The sequence below is a fragment of the Lycium ferocissimum genome, unplaced genomic scaffold (genome assembly GCF_029784015.1).
Source record: "Lycium ferocissimum isolate CSIRO_LF1 unplaced genomic scaffold, AGI_CSIRO_Lferr_CH_V1 ctg2550, whole genome shotgun sequence".
NCBI lineage: Eukaryota > Viridiplantae > Streptophyta > Magnoliopsida > Solanales > Solanaceae > Lycium > Lycium ferocissimum.
In genome coordinates this window covers 2,797-15,955 of record NW_026722316.1, presented here as the reverse complement: position 1 = coordinate 15,955, position 13,159 = coordinate 2,797, and the positions used below count along the sequence as shown (strand labels likewise).

General features: G+C 35.1%; 1 protein-coding gene across 6 annotated transcripts; it reads right to left on the bottom strand.

Annotated features, from left to right (window-relative positions):
* Window positions 1-3,761: 3,761 nt before the first annotated feature.
* LOC132043499 (uncharacterized) lies at window positions 3,762-12,393 on the bottom strand. Of its 6 annotated transcripts, none has more exons than XM_059433969.1 (11): window positions 12,132-12,393; window positions 8,813-9,054; window positions 8,453-8,580; window positions 7,709-7,817; window positions 7,555-7,594; window positions 6,912-7,001; window positions 6,719-6,818; window positions 6,196-6,335; window positions 5,575-5,677; window positions 4,670-5,451; window positions 3,762-4,180 (listed from the first exon to the last, which is right to left on the bottom strand). In XM_059433969.1, the coding sequence occupies exons 2-11, from the start codon at window positions 8,949-8,951 to the stop codon at window positions 3,925-3,927; spliced, it is 1,887 nt and encodes a 628-aa protein (XP_059289952.1). In that variant the 5' UTR covers window positions 8,952-9,054; window positions 12,132-12,393; the 3' UTR covers window positions 3,762-3,924. The 6 variants fall into 6 exon arrangements, with proteins under 6 accessions (XP_059289952.1, XP_059289953.1, XP_059289954.1 ...); XM_059433970.1 differs by lacking the exon at window positions 12,132-12,393 and adding an exon at window positions 11,922-12,061; XM_059433971.1 differs by lacking the exon at window positions 12,132-12,393 and adding an exon at window positions 10,832-11,505.
* Between the last annotated feature and the right edge of the window lie 766 nt (window positions 12,394-13,159).

Sequence of the window (13,159 nt, the reverse complement as noted above, 5' to 3'; positions counted from 1 at the left end):
TCCTCCAAGCATATCCACAGAAACCCAACAGAGATCATAGATCAAATAGCAAGAATCAAGGGATCCAAGTGTTGGAAGGCTCACTAGGGTTTGTAGAACTCAAGATTTTCTTTGGTGTTGAAGTTGGGGTTTCACTCAAGTGAATGATTTGATTCAAAGCTTGCTCTTTGTGTGATTAAGGTGAGTTTTTATACTTGTTTCCATGTTATTAAGAATGTCTAGTTGTTGAATAACTTGATTGAGGGAAAGAAAGCAAAAGAGGAAGTTCAAAGGTGGGTTTGATGATGTTATGAGTAATAAATTGACTTGAGTTGTAATTGTTGGAGTACTTTGGGTATAATCTTGCTATGAATGGTAGTAATGATGATGAGGAAGTGTGGTATACGAGTGTATATAGAGTTGTACTAAAATTGTCGTTGTGTGTTGGTTATGAAAAGGAGTTTTGGGCATGTAATGAAGTCTCTTAATTGCGAAATTGATGATAATGTCATTGTTGATTGGGAGTTGTTTTATGATATAATGGAAGTCGATAAAACGGGGGAAATGCTTTATGATTTTTTGCTAGCTCATGAATTATTCTAGTTTGAACTTAAGAGTGTCTTTAAGACTTAACCTTAGTATGATCCTTTTAAATGTAGATCTTGTGAACGTGGAAGGAGAACGTTAAACGATTAAGGAGACGTTAAGGTATGTTAAGGCTATTCCTTCTTCATTTTGGCATGATCCTATGTTATGAGCCAACAAGCGATTAAATGAGCTTTCATATTACTCTACTCTTAGAAGCACTAGGAGTATTTCAGTCTTTGATGTCCCTATACCCCGTATGATTGTTCCTTCGTTCATGGGTCTTGAGATTACGATGTTGATGATGTTAGCTCAAAGTTGTCCATCGGAGGTAATATGACCTTATGTCACTCCGAGAGTTCTATGTATACATTTCAATTATGCATTGCATTCATATACATATGCATATTGACCCATGACCAGAAGGCGTTATATACGCGTATATTATATGTACATGAGGTATGGGAAAATGGATAGGCGTTATATACGCATTACCACCTGATCAGCTGGTGCACCTTGATGATGATATATGGATAGGGCCGTACGTTCCTCGGCATTATTAGATGATATATGGATCGGGCCGTACGTTCTTCGGCATTATTATATGATATATGGATCGGGTCGTACGTTCCTCGGCACTACTATATGGGATATGGATCGGGCTGAACATTCCTCAGCACTATGACCTATATTTATATACATGAGCATGATTATCATTGAGAGCATGCAGATTGTGCGCCCACAGAGGCATTGTCAGTTATACAGATACTTGTTCATACAAATCTATGCAAACAGTCAGTTTAGCTTTGAGTTCCAGATTCCGTTCATGATTATTATGCCTTACATACTCAGTACATTGTCCGTACTGACTCCCCTATTACTTGGGGGACTGCGTTCATGCCCGCAGGCACAGGTAGACAAACAGGCGGTCCCGCTCAGTAGGACCTTTACTCAGCAGTAGTTGGTGCGCTCCATTTTATCTGGAGTTGCAGTCTATTTTGGTATGCCATTCTTTTGGAGATGTATATGGAAATGGGTATGACGGGGCCCTGTCCCATCCTTTCTACAGTTTATGTGTATGTCAGATGATGTAGCCTTGTCGGCTCCTATTCTTTTGTGTACAGTATATGTAGCGGCCTAGTTAGCTTGCTCTGTTCTTTCAGCTTTTATGTATGTAAATGTACAGATTTCATGATGTCACCCCTTCTTGCAAAAGATGAGATCGGTTTAAACTTTTATGGGCCATGATGTTCAGTATGGTTTAGATATGAGTACAGGGGTGTTTGGTCACTAGAGGTCAGACACTCGTCACGACTCATCAGTTTGGGTCGTGACACATTGCATGTCTTAACGTGTGTGAGAGTAAATTTTTACAAAAAAAACACCTAATTAGCACCACGTATGTTTGTTTTTTAAATTCTCAACAGTGGAACTTTATCTAACGTTTTAGAACTTTGAACTCAACTTTAAGTCTTCATATTTGTCAATGAGTTTTTTTACAACAAAAACCAAGGTAATTTATTGAAACAAATGGTTAACATTTTGTTAACTTAGAATAACTCTTACAATAAGCATTACTAATATATGTTTGTTCTGAAACTATTGAAGATTTTAACTCTTATAAGAATACTATAGTTATAAATTATAAGCACAAACACGAAAAAGGTTATACTAACTTTTTCCATGCTTTTATTTCTATTTTATAATTCAAGTAAATAATATTAAATGAAGAGAAAAGATCCAAATTTGCCTAAATTATGTATAACGGTCTAGATTTACAGCTGGCAAGTACCAAATACAATACCACTGTAGTAAAGACGGTTACTAGATAAGGATCTTTGAATGTCAAAATGGCGGCTACTTTTATTACTTTGGGAATGATTTTATGCGGCATTTCAGAATTATTTATTAGATCTACAAATAGAGGATAGAGTCCAAACAAAGACAAAAGTAAATATGTTATTTTCTTGCAATTTCGTTTTCTATTTCATGCCCACGTTAATGAAGTTAACCTCCTCTTTGCAAAATCCAAACACTTGTAAATTCTTGCTAAAAATTACAAACATTACAAACAGTAATCTCAAAATCCTTCTCCTTATGGCGCCATTTGTTCACCAACCCTCCTTTCAAATGATGTCACTTCAGAACTAGTAGTTTGTGTTGCTCATCAAATTTATTTTCAACCAGATACATTATACTTGTTCTTTTATTTTTTAAATTTATGATTGTTTCTTGGCCCCCATACCTGCAATATTGTTATCAAAATGAAACTATTTCAAGGAATAACACAAAATTATTTTTTAATTTTCTATAATTCATTCATCATCTTTTATGCAAGTTACTACAATTATCATGTTAATGACCACCTTAGTTAGTGCACGTAACGGCAGCAATATATTTCATAGTTGATTCTCTATGATATGTGCTAACAATAACCAAAAAGTAAATCGTGTTGTTAATATTCTTAAATTAAGTGAATCATGTAGTTGATTCTCTATGATATGTGCTAACAATAACTAAAAAGTAAATCGTGTTGTTAATATTCTTAAATTAAGTGAATCATGTTGTTAATACTCTTAAATGATCATAATGTAAATCAAAAAGCTGTGACAATACTGTAATAATTATGAATGTTAACTATTTTACGTCTCCCATTACTCTTTGGTGCTTTGCTTTAACAAAGCATCCTAGAGGAAACCTGCAAGTATGGGGAGATATACTACATTATTATGAATGGGACTAGAAAAAGTTTCACCACACTCCAGGTGCATAGCACGGGTTAACCTCACTAGTCCTAAAATACATTGCCAAAAGTTGGGGTGGGATAGTGCGGTTGCATAGAGTAGCATTTGGTAGGACGTATTTTCCCTTGAAATTTCCCGACATGAATTCCCATTAGTCGAGTCCCAAAGCGAATACCGTGCACAAGATGGAAGCAAAAAGTTTACTAAAATATTTCATCTAGCTAAGATTGCTCATAAAGTGACAACTCAACAAACAATTTCATGGCAGAACTTTACTGGAACAATATTATCAAAGAATGTATACCCAAGAAACATGCAATAAAAAACTGAGTACCATAAGAAAAGTCATACTTCTTTTTTCTCTTGAGAATATAACAAGCAAATGAAAAAGGTAAAATATTAGCTCCCCTTTTACCTTTTCCTTATTCTGAATTTCTTACATTTACTCAGGTATTTGTGGTACTGTCACTATCAAATTAGTGTCATAAATATAAGCATGTTAGTTACATTGTGTTGTATAGAACACTATGGTATTGACCTTAATTCCATGAGAATTTTACATACGTAATAACAGGTAATCTATAGTTGCTTTCCTATAAACAAATTGCTCTCTTACTTAACTCATGACTTGTCCCGGGAGAAAATACAAGCAGCAGTAAAATGGTAGCTTTCTTTTTCTTTTACCATTCTCTTTTCCGTGGACGCTATCTGCATGGACAGCTGTGACGATATCTTCCTTCTTTTGGTCTACTGAGGTACGTACAACAACTTGTCGTGCTTCGCCAGAGGTTTCAACATAATCATCCGGTGATGCAGGAGCAATCTTCTTGTTGTGGTTAGCTTCCCTCATGCACAAACTAGAACTTGTACGCCTGGAAAAAAGAATTACCCCAATTTTAGATAATCGATGTAGTAGAAACTCATCAAGCAGATCAAAGGCATTATCATAGGAAATGCATAGGCATCAAATCATGCCATTTCAACAATTGGAACCTATATTATTTGGACCCTCCAAAAATGTTGGCGCACCCCTGTTAGATCCTCCAAAAAGGAATGGCTTTTGGAAGATCCGACACTCACCAGACAATACTTTTGAATAGTCCGAGCAACATAGTTCGGAACAACCTTTCTTTCATACATAATTCGAACTTTGAGATTTCCTTCTTAAAGGAGTTGCAGAAATTTCTTAGGTGTTACTATGCCAAATGGCTAGCATGTTTGGCCAATTCTATGTGCCCATTTGGCAAATAAATATTTAACTTCTCGCAAACCAATTTAACACATTTAGCGTAGAACAGAATAAGCATAGCGTCATTCACTATTCCAATGAAGCCTCTTACTATTAAGCAAACAAAATTTACCTGGAACCATGACTAGCAGAGCTGTTCCTGTGTTCATAAAAAATCCCCTCTAACAATTCTTTTTTGGGCGATTCAGCACAAGCTCTGCCACTTCCATGAATTCGATCAGTTTCTGATGATTTTCTATCTTTCTGTCCGTTGTCCTCTACACCGACAGACTTAACAGTAGTGTTGCTGGGAACGGACCTAATTTCCAAATTATATCCAAAATCTCTAATGATAGAGATAGCCTTCTCCAAAGTTCCCAGAGCTTGTCGAACCTCAGAGCTAATCACAACCTCCTTCTTGTTGGTAGGCACATCTACGAGTTGATTAGCTGGAAAATCACGGACTTTTTCATCATTCTCATCTAAACTTTCAATCATATCACCTGTGTCTTCATTAATTTCCTCAATTTCACTATGAATTTTGTTATCTTTAGCCCCAAAGTCATCCTTGTGCTCTGGGATTTTATCTTCAACATTTGTTTGTACTACTTGTCCCGGTTGAACATAGGCGTCTCTTATTGGATCTTGGAGTTCTAAAGCACCGTTTCCATCTCCTGTCCGTTCATCGAGACTAACACATGTTTCTTCCTTGAACTCTTGCAATTCTAAAACCCCATTGCCATTAATTTTCTCTTCATCAAGCTGATCCACATCTTTCTTTAGGTCTAGCAGTTCCAAAGCCGTGTTGCCATTAGGTATATTATCCGAATAAAGAGCTTTTCGTATGCGAGCATATAGTGGATCTTTTAGAGCTTTGCTGAAATCTTCGTCACCTTTGGTAACTGAAGCTACTTCCTGCAAAAAAATGAAACAGTATATTACTATCCAGAGAGTTTACATATCGGTTTATATCAGCATCATTTTCCCAAAAAAAAATCAACAATCAGAAACAGAAGTGGTAATTGAATTGGCATTAACCTTTTTATAAAGCTTGAAACCAGCACCTACGAGCTGCCTTGAGACAAAATTGATGAATGAAGGAGGAATCAAGTCCAGTTTGATATCCATGTTTGCTATAGTCCTGTAAAATTTGAAAGCACAAAAACAGAGTTCATAATAAATAATAGGAGTGGCAGACTCTTTTTAACATTGAATTTGATGTCGCCCTAACTATCCTGCGCGCAGCTTTAAGCTTTTCTTTCTTTTCAATAATAACTAGGTTCTATTTTATGAAAGAGAAGTAGAGGATCACGACTAATACTATACATCTTCAAAAATGTCTTCAGGTGTGTGTCAAATCCTCCAAAAGTAGCAATATTTGGAGGATCCGACAAGGGTACGGCAACATTTTTGGAGAGTCCGGGCACATAGCTATAGACAGTATCCGATCTATACAACAGACACACAATTTCACCCAACTTCACTTCACAATAAATTCTAGAATTTACTTTGGATTGTCCACTTTGTATCTTCAAAAGCTCCCAGCTAAACTCTTTTTTCACAGCATCAAAATCAATTCATGAGGCATATATTAGATCCACTAGACTTCTAGCAAACTCAATTATATATCAACAATATTCAGCAGTAATTCAAAGATACCTGAAGTAGCTACGATTATCAGTAACTTTCTGGATAGCGAAACCTCCCACCACATCAATTCGTACTACATCCTGCGGGAGTGGTATTCCTTCTTTCGAGTACCCATGCGTACTTCTGTCAACACTATCTACGTCAGAGATCTGGAGACGTTCACAAAACAAACATTTAAATGTAGCTTGCTATCAGTTTCTCTAATGTTGATGAGAACAAAATATGATAACGGAAATATAGATAGTTACTCCCTCCGTCCCAATTTATGTGAAGGTGTTTGACTGGCACTGAGTTTAAGAAAAAAAGGAAGACTTTTTCAACTTGTGGTCTAAAATAAGCCATAGAAATTTGTGGCTATAAGTCATTTCATTAGGGGTAAAATCGGAAGTTCGAATTTAAATTGTTACTAAATATGGAAAGATGTCATTCTTTTTGGGATTGACTGAAAAGGAAAGAGTGTCACATAAATATGGACTGAGGGAGTATCAAAGATGAAAACGTTGACAAGTGTCGTGGACTTTCACAAGCTTACCGAATTTAGAAGCACTACTATCAGACCGTCTTGAATGTACTCAAATACAAAGAAATGTATAAGGGCCTCCCTTGCTGACAATGGCCATGAAAGCTTCATCCTTTCTTACAAGTAGTTAAACATATATCAGCATATTAGAGATATAATAAGAACAAAATAATAAACATCTATGGACTACTATAAGATGACAGACCTTACTAGACATATTTGTTCACCCTCTCTGACCTTCTGCACGCACTCCGAGGCTACAATCTTAAATGTAGGAATTGCGGTTTGAGGCCACCTGAATTGAAAATGGGGGTATTAACACAAGTTGTTGGGACTATCTCTTGAACCAAGAAAAATTACGGTATCACCCAATGCACATGTTAAAGATAATTTTGAAACTTTACTGACATTTTATTTAGCATTAAGAGCCTGTTCTTCTTATAAGCAGAAAACAACTCAAAAAAAATAAGTTCTTTTTTTTTGGTTAGATAAGCTAAGCCAAACGGGCTCAATTAATTTTTTGCTTATTTTAAGCACAAAATGGCTTTAGTCCCTCAAACACTCAAAAAAGCTGAAAACAGCTATAGGCAACTAAATCCAAACGGGCTCTAAGTTTCTTCTAGCAGATCAATTCTTTTTTGGGATAATCGCACTTTTAGTCCCTCAATTATAGGTAAATTCTGATTTTGGTCCTTGTAATATATGACTCAGCACATTTAACTTTCAATTAATTTAAATGTGTGCTATTGGTCACTTTATGTAGGAAATATGCTATATTTAGACTGTTTTTAGAAGTACATCCCCTTCAAAAATAAAATGCAAGTCTCTTTAGCATACCGGATCCTCACCATTTCTTGTAGAACTCTGCCCCCCATGAGATGCATAAACCTGAAACAAACAGTTCTTATCATAAACATTGACCAATAATAAAGCAACACGAACTTTCTGAAGGTGACCTTGACTAGTATAAGGCAAAAGAGTTGAGATTTTAATCTATCTTACAAACATCTGCTGGGCCGTCTACATAGCCTTCAACAAGGAGGGTATGGAAAGGAGTGCCTTCTGGTCCCTCTCGATACATAACACGGTATTCTTCAGTATCTTGTTTCACCTGCAAAAGAAGGAGAGACAGCATTAGTCATACAGTAAATAACAGATGGGGAGAAATACTTTTGCAATACATACATGAATCGCGAGACTAAAATATCGGCATTCCAAAAAGCACCAGACTTTAGTGCTACTAAAGGCAACTGGGAGTGGCAAACCGGCTGGTTGGATCGGATAGAGCGGGTCGACAATGGGTTAAACAAAAGCGGATAAAATATTTCGCCCGCCCATATTTAACATGGATAAAAAATGGGTTAACCTACGGATAATATGGATCTTCATATTATCCATGGTTTCAAGAGTGAGGTGCGAACACAAGCTAAAAGCCAGAATAAGCTTAGACTACCAAGAAGCAACAACTCATGAAGAATAACAAGCAGACAAAAGGGTATTGATAATATGGATATCCATTTTTTAGTGGATAATATCCATATTTGATCCATTTTTAAATGGTGAGTTATCCCACCCATATCTAATGGGTAGGATCGGATGGTTACTTTTTTTTTCCAACCATTTTGCCAGCCCTAAAGGCAACCAGCACGTGATGCTTCAAATAAGTTTCAGAGCCACAATGACATTGGTAAGCGGGAGTTTCAAGAACTAGAAAAAGATAATCTAAGAATGTGACAGATAGCCTACTTTCCAAGCACCATATGCTGCTTCCGAAGATTTTGACTGCTCACTATCAGTTACAGATGTACTCCTTAACATGCTCAGGAAGTTTGCCACTTCCTTGGTTCTTCTCTCTACCAGATCGTCACTGCATTCTGCAAAAAAGAAGAAGAGAAATTGACATAAATAGCCACCCACCAAAATAACAGCCAACAAATGTATAATTTTTGTATATTAATGTATAACATGCATAAAGTATACATTTTGATCCATAATATTGTATATTTTTGGCTGACCAGCCAAATGTGTAACTTGTCCTTAAAAAAAGGGGGTGGGGGTGGGGGGCTATTGAGGTAAAATCCAGATTCGAAGTGACATCGAACAAACCTTGAAGATCACACTCGGACGAGCGTAGCATTTGATTCTTGACAAGGTTCTTAAGTAAATCATTGTTTACAAGATCATGAGACAATAATGTCTGATCCAATTTATCTCGGTACTGAGAGATGTTACCAGCGTCCTTCATATTGCATATCCAAGGAAAGCAGAACTGTCTCCTTTCAAATTCTTAAAAGCTGCAACAGCTATAATCGAATGAAGTGGTTTTGGTATATCGAGTATGAACAGGCCTACAAATTTATGAAAATCATGTTTCAGAAAAGCATAACTAAGTAGTGCCGATATGTTACTCTTTAAGGATTTTTCCACATAGCATAGCTAAGAAGTGCCAAAAAAATTAAAAGATACATTTAGTACAGCCAGATCAGATATATAAAGATGTTATATATGTATATATATTTTTATTTTTTTTTTTTTTAGTAAGAACATGTGCAATTTCTGAGAATTATACACCACTTAACTGACCTCAAAAACAAACTCATTATATATTTCTGTCCTACAGAAATCATTATACATACATGGATGATAACAGATGATACTGGTGTCGATTAACTCTACCCAAATCCAGCAAACGGAAGAAAAATATAACACCAACTCAGCTTCTAGCACGTACTAGTCCACAGATGCACAAACCAGAAACAATCACCAAAATTACCCAAAAAAAATCCAACCTACAAGTAAACAAATACTTACATCAAACTGATAATGATTATCCAATCAACACAAACCAAACAATTGAAATAACTCAGCAAAAGCAGCTCTTCTGAGATACCATACACAAACTACCAAATTAACCTCATGTAGGAAGCAAACAGTCAAAATCATTATTCATAACAAGGCTCACAGCAGATAGTATTAATTAGTTCAATCAAAATCATAATTTAACTCAACAAAAATCAAGAATTCACTCACTGTTCCCACCTTTCCTCAAACAAACAAAATCAATATGGCCACAAAAACATCACAAACCACAAAGACAAAAACTGTAATAATATATTCAAGCAATCATCCACTCAACAAAAATCAACCAACAGTTGAAGCAGATAATCCAAAAATTTCATCCAAGTTTCAACCTTCAACTCACTTAGCAGATGGTATTATTTCAATCAAAATCATAATTTAAATCACTAAAATCAAGAATTGCTTACGGCTATTCCCATCTTTCTTCAAACAAACAAAATCAGAGATGACCACAAAAAGGTCAAAAACCACAAAGACATGAAATTTAACAATCAAAGTCAAGCAATCATCAGAAGCAAAGAATCCAAATTTCATCCATGATTCAACCTTTAAGCTCACTCAGCAGCTGTTCCGAAGGAAACCCATCTTTCATCAAACAAACAAAATTAGAAATAGCAACAAAAACCACAAAGACAAACTTTAACAATCAAAGTCAAGCAACCATCCTTCCAAAAAAAAGACAAGCTAACAGTGAAGCAAAGAATCCAAATTTCATTCAAGTTTCAACCTTTAACTCGCTCAGCAGTTGTTCTGAAGAAAACCAAGCTGGAATCTTGATGTTTTGAGCATGACTCAATAAAGGGAAAGAGAGAATCCACAAAGACATAAACTTTGATAATCAAAGTCAAGCTAACAGTGAAGCAAAGAATCAAAATTTCATCCAAGATTCCACCTTTAACTCACTCAACAGCTGTTTTGAAGGAAACCAAGCAGGAATCTTTAACTTTTAAGCATGACCCAATAAAGGGAAAGAGAGAATCCACAAACAAATACAACAACTACTACGCCTCAGTCCTAAACAAGTTAAACTCGTTAAACTTTGAAGCTTATGGGTTCGGGATTCTTAATTCGTTTAAGTTGCCGGGTTCTAAAGTAACAATTTATACATATTCAATAAATATTTCAAGACAAATATAAAGTTTTAACACTTCTTACTACTGGCATATAAATGACCACTTCTTCACTCAGTTCATATCATTATCATACTAAATAAAATCAACAGTTGAAGCAAAGAACCAAAATCTTCATCCAAGATTCAAACTTTACCTCACTCAGTAGTTGTTCTGATGGAAACCCATCTCTCATCAAACAAACAAAAACACAAAAAGCCACAAAAACATCACACACCACAAAGACATAAGCTTTAACAATCAAACTCAAGCAATATTATTATTCACAACAAGGCTTACAGCAGATGGTATTAGTTTCAACCAACATCATAATTTAAATCAACAAAAGTCAAGGATTCACATATTACCATTCCCATCTTTCCTCAAACAAACAAAACCAGAAATGGCCACAAAAACATCACAAAGCACAAAGACATAAACTTTACTAACCAAACTCAATCATTCATCCAATCAACAACAAAACAAGCTAAAAGTGAAGCAAAAAAATCCAAATTTCATCCAAGATTCTACCTTTACCTCACTTTGCAGTTTATTTTTAATAATCAAACTCAATCAATCATCCAATCAACAAAAAATCAAGCTAAAAGTGAACCAATGAATCAAATTTTAATCAAATTTCCTTTACCTCACTCAGTAACTGTTCTAAAGGAAACCAAGTTGGAATCTTGAATTTTTAAGCATTACCCAGTAAAGGGAAAGAGAGAATTCACAATGATCAAACTCAAGCAAAATCATTATTCATAACAAGGCTCACAGCACATAGTATTAGTTCAGTAATCAAGAATTCACATACTCAAACAAACAATATAGAAATGGCCACAAAAAGGTCACCAAAACCACAAAGAAATAAACTTTTTTATAATCAAACTTAACCAACAAAAAAATCAATCAAAAAAAAAAAAATCTTAACCAACAAAAAATCAAGCTAAAATACTCAATCAAACAACATAGAAATGAAGGAAAAAAACTAATCAAAATCCAAATTTCATTCAAGATTCAACCTTTTAACTCACCTAAGCTAGAATATTGATTTTTTTAGCAATACCCTCTAAAGGGAAAGACTGAATTCACATACTCAAACAAACAATATAGAAATGACCACAAAAATACCACAAAACCACAAAGAAATAAACTTTACTAATCAAACTTAATCAACAAAAAATCAAGCTAAAAGTAAAGCAAAAAAAAAAATCCAAATTTCATTCAAGATTCAACCTTTAACTCACCTAAGCTAGAATCTTGATTTTTTTAGCAATACCCTCTAAAGGGAAAGACTGAATTCACATACTCAAACAAACAATATAGAAATGACCACAAAAACATCACAAAACCACAAAGACATAAACTTTACTAACCAAACTCAATCAATCATCCAATCAAGCTTAAAGTGAAGCAAAAAAATCCAAATTTCAGTCAAGATTCAACCTTTAACTCACCTAAGCTTGAATCTTGATTTTTTAAGCAATACCCAATAAAGGGAAAGACTGAATTTTTATTGCTTCATAATCACAGATCTCAAGGGAATTGATTGAAGCAAAAAGGAGACAAGATCATGTGATATGAGACCACCAAGACAGATATCTAACATGGGTTTTCCTTGATAATAACAAATTCAGAAGAATCCACAGTTAGGAATCAAGTCCTGATCAATTCCATATGATTTTTCAAAGCTAAGAGAAAATTATTACTATAGTCTTTTAAAAAAGAGGTCCCATAAAATACTAGTAGTATTAGTATTAGGGAAAATGAGAGTGAGTCAAGAATGGAAAGAAGCTAGTTTGGTTGACCCTTGTAATCATTACTTTTTCAAGTATATAGTTTTTTAATTAATATTCCCTCCATTCCCTAATTATTGAGGATTAATTATTTTCTTTTTCTGCTCTTACATTAAGGGATTGTTTGGTAGTTGGTTAGAGTTATGCGTGTATTAGTAATGACATAATCTATAAACAAGTCCTCAAATTTGGTCTCAGCTAATAAGTATGCCCTCTAACTTTTGGTGTGCATAAGTAGGCACCTCAATTTGTCTCCACTTTGTCAGCTGAACGCTCCAACTTACAAAATGATCATCTAAACACCTTCAAAATTTATGTGGCACATCAGCATTTATGTTTAACTTGAGCCGAGGATCTTTCTAAACAAATCCGTCCTATCTTGCAGAGTAAGGTCTCGCGACACTCTACCCTCCCTCGTACCCTACGTTGTGAGATTTCACTCGTTGTTGTATTGTTGTTGTGATTATATTTACGCGCGTTCAACTTTATATAAGTTGAGGTGCCTACTTATGCACACCCAACGTTGGAGGGCATACTTGTTAGTTGGGACCAAGTTTGATGGCATGTTTATGTATTATGCCTATTAGTAATACATAGGGATTAGTTATGAGGAAATTTGTGTATATTTATACCGGGTTGAGTTATTCAAGTTTAGCTATTCATGTGCTTAGTTATTTTACCTTCTACCC

What these genes read in the sequence shown, in the direction of transcription:
- LOC132043499 (XM_059433969.1), bottom strand. Translation starts at nt 8,951, where the DNA reads ATGAAGGACGCTGGTAACATCTCTCAGTACCGAGATAAATTGGATCAG. An exon ending in GAACAAATATGTCTAGTAAG is followed by an intron (nt 6,819 to 6,911) that starts GTCTGTCATCTT and finishes CTTGTAAGAAAG; the next exon opens with GATGAAGCTTTCATGGCCAT. An exon ending in TAGTAGTGCTTCTAAATTCG is followed by an intron (nt 6,336 to 6,718) that starts GTAAGCTTGTGA and finishes GAACGTCTCCAG; the next exon opens with ATCTCTGACGTAGATAGTGT.